The 7,864-nt window shown below is 32.9% G+C and overlaps 1 protein-coding gene across 1 annotated transcript; it reads right to left on the bottom strand.

Moving 5' to 3' along the window:
- Window positions 1-2,470: 2,470 nt before the first annotated feature.
- On the bottom strand, window positions 2,471-2,818 carry LOC111378372 (calcium-binding protein CML38-like). Its single transcript, XM_023001564.1, has one exon. It carries the CDS (start codon window positions 2,816-2,818, stop codon window positions 2,471-2,473), a length of 348 nt encoding a protein of 115 aa, XP_022857332.1.
- Between the last annotated feature and the right edge of the window lie 5,046 nt (window positions 2,819-7,864).

Raw genomic sequence — 7,864 nt, 5'->3', positions numbered from 1 at the left:
AAAAAAAAGAAAAAATCTTGGTTTTGGGGAAATAAAGTAGAAGTTGCAACTGGAGACTGATCACTAAGACTTGAAAATGGATTCTTCTCTTTTTTCTTCATATTTCTCAATTTCAGGTGATGTTTCATTATTCCTACATGATTTATTGTAACTTGTGATACTAGACGAACTTTTAGTCATAAAACATAGATGAACCATTTATAATATTCTAATATTAATTTCAAGACTTGGACATTATATGTTGATTTATCTTGGAGGAGTTATAGAATTTAATATTTTTCAATTAATTAGCTACTAGCTAAATTAATGTGGGATCTTTATTGTATTCGACGGAATTGATAAGAAATATAGTACGTTATAATAACAGTTGAAGGTCGAAAAAGGGATAGAGATATAACGATATGTCTTGTACGATTTAAATATATAGTCTCATGATATTAATGCATTATTTCATATTCGCATCTTTTATAAAGATATAGGAAGATCATATATGTGAATATGTTCAATTTTATTTGAGAAAGATTGTTAAACAAAATGAGAACATTAATCAACAAGAATAAACATTGTCAGAGTCTTGAATTGTATCAAGGGAAATTTGAGGTCTTAGTGTGTATTTTAAATAAGTTTCACAAACGCTTACTTAGTTGCTCATCAGATTAGTTTAAATAAATAGTGTTAGAAATCAACAATCATAAATATGCTATTCAACAAGAGCTAGTATTAATTAGAACTGCTTCAAGCACACAGTCATGGGAATGATACTTTACTCATTTTTTATTAATTACTTGACTACAATATCTTGCACTAGCGAAATTTTATTGAACAAACTTATTTAGTACATAGTTCTCATAAGAACGGTACTTTGCTCATTCTTTATTACTTGACTTATATCGTGCACTTGCAAAATTTTATTTATTAATTTTTTTGTGTTGTTTTCTGACTATAGTGTTTTGTTAGTTTTAGTAAGTTATACCTTTAATTTCCACGACTAAGGTATTTAGTTTTGAATTTTTTATTGCTTTCTTTAGTTTGTAGTTTATATTATCAAAATTATAGTGTTTTCCTTCTTTATATTTCTTTATTTTCAAGATCTCGTATGCAAAATTTAAGATACGGTGATCTTACTCCATTTGATTCAAAATTCGAATGAATATTTAGGTTGAGACAACAAATACAAACACGCGCAGAAAAAATAGCAAGTAAAAGCAATGTCATAAAATATACAAAATTCAATCGCCATTATGGTGAATGAAAATGAAGCACATTCGATTGTAGTTGTGGCTAACGAAAATGAGGGACTAAGTTGTTCCATCAGTAGTAGAGAATCGATCGAGCATAGCTTATCTATCATTTGGGCAAGAAAATTTTTATCTGAGAATAGATGTGATCAATATGTGTGCAACTATTGAGTATTCGTGTGTTTCCAGTGATGAATGTGTCGTAAAAAAAAATAATGTAATAAAATGAAAATTTGTCGTCTAAAAGGGATTTCAATGCCTTAAAAAAAAATTATTTATTTTTAAAAAAACAAGTACGCAAAATTTTACAATCATAACCAAAGCTTTAATTTGAACACTTAAGAAAGGGTCGTAGTATAACCCAAAATTTATTCGAGTTCTACAAGAAAATTTTATTTTAAAACGAAACAAAATAATTTTTTTATCCTTTCACTACAAACCCCCTCTCCAACACATATGATTTTGGGTTGGAGAAATCATTCAAACTTCTCTTGGAGTAATGCATAGTCATCTCAGAGCGCACCACCTCAGCATACACTACCGGCTTTTCAACAGCAAGAAAGGAAAGCTCCATGGAAAGAAGCAATTGGTTAAATAGCAAGGATTACTACTTAATTTATGCAAAAGATTGAGATGAACCTCTAATTTGTTCGTAGAACTATTCAGTCGATCCTGAATTTTTTGGGAATGCCTCAAACATAGAGATGATTCCTCTTCGATATGAATTTATCTAATTCAGAAAGGAAGAACTTACATCAATATATCAATTACAAATCATGGTAGCTTTGAGACTACTTCGGTCCATATTTGTCCTCCAGTCAAATTTTCTTTCTTTGGCCTTGAGCAGATTGTGGTAAATATGTTTTGCTTTGCTTTCCCCTCCGAGGGTTTGATGGAGTGGAGTATATTAAGATGGTGGTGTTAGATACTGGTGAGAAGAGTATCTAGTTTGATCGAACTCGTGTCATAGATAGCTTTGATATAGTAGCAAAATATTCATTTTTATTAAATGCGATAAATGATCGCATGAACAAATAAACTTACAAAAGAATCAAATCCAATATTCATTTTTAAAATCCCGTAGTAGAAAAATAAATGAAAAAATTCTTAGTTCGATTAGTCGCGTAGTAATATCAAATTATATGCATGTGCTTGGAATACTTAGCTCAGCATCATGATTTTGAACTCATCGAAGCTGAGCACCCCGTCGCCGTTGAGATCAAATCGATCAATCATTCCAACACTTCATCGACAGACCTCGACTCTCCCATTATGCTCAGCATTCTCTTTAGGCTTCTTGGAGTAATGCATTCGTTTCCTTCCATTTCATACATTCTAAACGTCTTTTTCAGGTCCTCCATTCTCTCTTCTTCGTTATCACTTTCGACCAAACACTCCAATTCATCCATTCCCAGAATCCCGTTCGCACCGGAAATTAACGGCGCAACCACCAGTTGTACCGCTTCAAGTGATAAATCACCGCAAATTGATCCAATGCAACGGTGGAGCTCCAACGGGGTAAGTTTTCCATCTTTGTTTTTGTCGAAATAGTTGAATACACGTTCGCACTTTTTCATCATATAACGTACTATAAGAAGCAATCAAATTAAACTGAAACACGAAAAGGGATTATGGAATTGAGTAGACAAGATATGATGGATTGTTTATGTTGTGGGTAGTATTTATATCTGTTTCCCACGCGATTTGAGAAAATTGGAATCTTGAATGGTCAATAAAGGTTGAAACCCACGGTTTGGGAGTTTCCGGGTCCTGGCGGGGAAGTAGACAAGAAATGTTGCTCATCAGATTAGTTTAATTAAATAGTGTTGGAAATCAAGAATCATAAATCAGATATTTGACAAGAGCTAGTATTAATTAGAACTACTTTAAGCACACAGTCATAGAATTACTTTACTCATTTTTTATTACTTGACTTATATCGTGGACTTGCGAAATTTTATTTATCAAAATTTTTTTGTTGTTTTCTGACTATACTATTTTTTTTTAGTTTTAGTAAGTTATGACTTTAATTTCCATGACTAAAATATTTAATTTGTTTTATTAGTTATAACTTTAATTTGAATTTTTTATTGCTTTCTTTAGATTGTAGTTTATAATATCAAAATTATAGTGTTTTCCTTTTTTTAAAAAAAATAATAAATTCAAGATCTCATATGCAAAATTTAAGATACGATGCTCTCACTCCATTTGATTCAAAATTCAAATGAATATTTAGGTTGAGACGACAAATACAGACGCTCAGAAAAAATAGCAAGTAAAAGCAATTTCATATAATATACAAAAGTGAAACGCCATTGTGGTGAATGAAAATGAAGCACATTTGATTGTAGTTGTGGATAACGATAATGAGGGATTAAAGAGGAACTATGTGTTGGGAATTTACTTAAACATTCACAGTGGAAATAAACAGTTTCAATTCTCACCAAAATTCATCTTTGTATTTAGATAAGAACTCTGATGAAAAATATATATTTTTCTTGATTTTGCAAATTGCTTTGCGTTATCATTTTCCAGCAACTTGAATCTGCCTCCCATAACTGTCCAATTGTTCAGCCTCCAATGAAATCCACACAGAGAATAGACTGCAACTGCTAGAATTTTTCCTCTTGTGCCAGCAAGAATAATGAAAATAACATGGATCTCAAACCTTAACTATGTATTTATATAAACCCAAACGGGCTCGGCTCGGCCCGGTCCGATTCAATATTTAATTAAACCCGATCCGTGAATTAAATAACCCAATTAATTAATTCGGGGATATAAATAATCAATCCAATTAATTAATTTATCCAACGATTGTTAAAATAATTAATTGACAATTTGCAATCTTCCAATTCTCTTTGGTGTGCGACCCATTAGGTTCCCGACCACGATGCATAAGTGAAATATTATTTTGATCTAATCAAAACTGATAAATTAAACACCCTTTTAATTTATCACAAATTCACACTCACCGTCCCAAATTGACATCTAGCAATGTATTAGGGCAACACATGTGATGGAAAATGTCACGTGGTATGACAAAACCAAAGCTGTTTGTTTACCATGAAACTATAATCCCTTCGTCAATATGATTCGATCAACTACGAGATATGGAAGTGTGTCAATCTCGATTATCGATCATATCTTTCATTTTACTATTAAGTCAATATGAGTCGAAAACTCATTTTCGACTAATATGTATACCTTGGCCAAGGATTTCGTTATCGATCTAATTAAATGAAATGCAGATCATAATCTCTTACTATCTAAGAGTGACGAATCCTCTATTAGTCATTCACAACCTTCATATGATTCTTGACATACCCAAACGATGTCGTATTAGCGGCCCTTGGCAGAGCAACATCCAACACCGTCAAAGCACGATTGTCCTCATACATGGCACTATAATGACCTTAAGTCATAGGACCAATTCCACTACCGAACGTTAGAGATTAATCACTAATACTCAAATAGTTATCCATGTGGAATCTCTTAGCGGGTCTCCAATGTTTTGTTCTATAACAAAATATCCACGTATTCATTTAAGTGTCACCACATTTTAGCTCGTGAGATCAGCTACTTACTTCATAAGTAAGAAATGCCACACATGATGGTCTATCTATATTAACGATATCCGTATCTCGTTATTACTTACTATCACGGTTTATTCAAGATCCAATCATACGTAATTTGTATCTCATAATCACAACTCCTTATGATTAACAAATCACTTAAATTTGGATTTTCGGACTATATTATTTAATATTATTTATCACAAAATTAATTTAAATAAATAATAGATCTTGCCAAAATTAAATGCATTAAACATATTAAAAGTGTTTACAACCTAAATCGATTGGATTTAGGCATAACACTTACAATACGTTGCTCCATCAGTAGTAGAGAATCGATCGAGCATAGCTTATCTATCATTTGGGTAAGAAAATTTTTATCTGAGAATAGATGTGATCAATATGTGTGCAACTATTGAATATTCGAGTGTTTCTAGTTCTAAAATCCAATTGAGATTGTTTCCACATACATTGAGGGAATTTGCTAGAGAATGGTTGAATATGTTCTTACCACATCACAACATGGAATAGTTAATGCCAAAAGTCCTTGAATAACTTTTTTCCACCAAACAGGACTGTCAAGTTGAAGAATGAAATCAATAAATTCTTTCAGTTTGATTCGAAATGCGACTATAAGGCATGGAAAAGATACAAAGTGTTACTCCGACAATGTCGATAACGTGGCTCCAAGTCGAATATTTCTACATTGAACTAAATTTAACTAACAGAGCTAACGTTGACTTTGCTTGTGATGGATCAATCACCAGCAAGAAAGCCGATCACGTGTATCAAATTATAAAAGATCGTGTTGTCACTAGTGCATTATGGTCATCTAATAGATCAATGGAAAGAGAGCTATGGGAATTTATAAGGTTAATACATGACAACGATTTTAGCTCAGCTTGTAGCATTAACTAAAAAAGGTTGAATTGCAAATAATCAGACAGTGAATACAGTTCAAGTATCCAGGCTGAAGTGTAAACATTGTAGGAAAAATAATGAAAGTATAGACTATAATATGGGAAGCCCATTTATCAAATCAACTTAGGGAAAATTACAACAAAGGTCCCAAACGTTTCAATTTGTTGCAGAATATACCTTAACCTTTTATTTTTGCGAACACAATCCCAAACCTTTCACTTTAACAGCCCTCGGAGTCCATTGGACAGAATCTGTCCAACATTCTGTTAGTCAACTCAAAAGTTCAAACTTTGACTCAACTTAACAAATTAAATGACGAGTAAAATGGTAAATTACAATTTTTTTTATAATAAAGGAAAATAATTATATTAAAAACCAATAAAATAAATAAATAAATACACTATTTATCTCCTTCAATCCCCACTCTTCTAAACACCCTCTCCCCCATCCCCCAAAAACTAGAAAATCAGTGTTGGCCATCGTCATCGGCCATTGACCTATTCTTCTCATCCAATGACCTATGCCCAACACCCACCAACTAGTTGTCTTTCTAATTCTCATTCTAATTTAATTTCATGGAACCCTCTTCAAAATCACTAGACATTGAACAATTTTTTTTTTCCAAAATTTGTAATTTTCCATTTTCTGAAAAGTTCTTTGTTTAATTTCTTCATAACCTATTTCATTTGTATCCACAAAATCGTTAAATCAGGTGCTGCCAGACCCAACGTGACTGGAATCGGACCAAACTTCCACCAGTGTATGGAAGAAACATACAATTAAACACAATTACACATGCATCATTGTGTCTATATCTCTATATCCATTATGTATTGAAGTGCAATTGTGCAGAAATGTTGTTTTCAAGTAAAAATCTGGGGACATTTTGGAGATTCGGATGGATAAAATTGGAAGTATGCAAATCGGAGAATTTACAGAAATATTTTTTTAGAAGGCCTTGACATTTTTGGCAATTTTTGCTCTATTTACATGTGGCCATGATTTTGGGTGTTTGTGGTGCCTAGCGGTTTCATGGTTGGTAGCCATCAACGGTGGCGGTGCAAAATGGCATGATATATATATATATATATATAGGGTTTGCGAATGGGTCATTGGGATAGAGTAGGTCAATGGCTGGTGCGATGTCTGGGCTAATGACTGCGGTCAGCACAGACTGATTTTCTGGTTTTAGTTTTAGGGATAGGTGAGGGTTGGAGCGGTGGGGATTGAGGAAGATGAATAGTGTATTCATTTATTTATTTTATTTTATTGGTTTTTGATATAATTATTTCCCTTTATTATAAAAAATGTAATTTACCATTTTACCTTGTACTTAATTTTTCAAGTTGAGTCAAAGTTTGAATTTTGAGTTGACCAACGGAATACTGGACGGATGCTGCCCAATGGACTTTGAGTGCCGTTAAAGTGAAAGGTTTGGGATTATAGTCGCAAAAAATAAAAGGTTAAGATATATTCTACAACAAAGTGAAAGGTTTGGGACTTTTGCTGCAATTTTCCCAATCAACTTAGGAGGCAAATTATATGCAACACTATCAGAGACAGTAATACAACCCCCTCTCCAACACATACGATTTTGGGTTGGAGAAATTATTCAAACTTCTCTTGGAGTAATGCATAGTCATCTCAGAGCGCACCACCTCAACATACACTACCGGCTTTTCAACAGCAAGAAATTAAGGAAAGCTCCATGGAAAGAAGCAATTGGTTAAATAGCAAGGATTACTACTTAATTCATGCAAAAGATTGAGATGAACTTCTAATTTGTTCGTAGAACTGTTCACTCGATCTCGAATATTTTTGGGAATGCCTCAAACAGAGATAATTTCTTTTCAATATGAATCTATGTAATTCAGAAGGGAAAAACTTGCATCAGTATCTCAATTACAAATCATGGTAGCTTTAAGACTATCTCGGTCCATTTTTATCCTCCCGTCAAATTTTCTTTCTTTGGCCTTGAGCATATTGTGGTAAATATGTTTTGCTTTGCTTTCCCCTCCGAGGGTTTGATGGAGTGGAGTATATGGGGATGTTGGTGTTAGAAACTAGTGAGAAGATTTGCCTCTTATTCTTTGTATCCAGTGTATCTAGTTTGATCGAACTCGTGTCATA

This window comes from Olea europaea, unplaced genomic scaffold (genome assembly GCF_002742605.1).
Source record: "Olea europaea var. sylvestris unplaced genomic scaffold, O_europaea_v1 scaffold1806, whole genome shotgun sequence".
Classification (NCBI taxonomy): domain Eukaryota; kingdom Viridiplantae; phylum Streptophyta; class Magnoliopsida; order Lamiales; family Oleaceae; genus Olea; species Olea europaea.
This window is presented reverse-complemented; position numbering and strand designations above follow the sequence as displayed.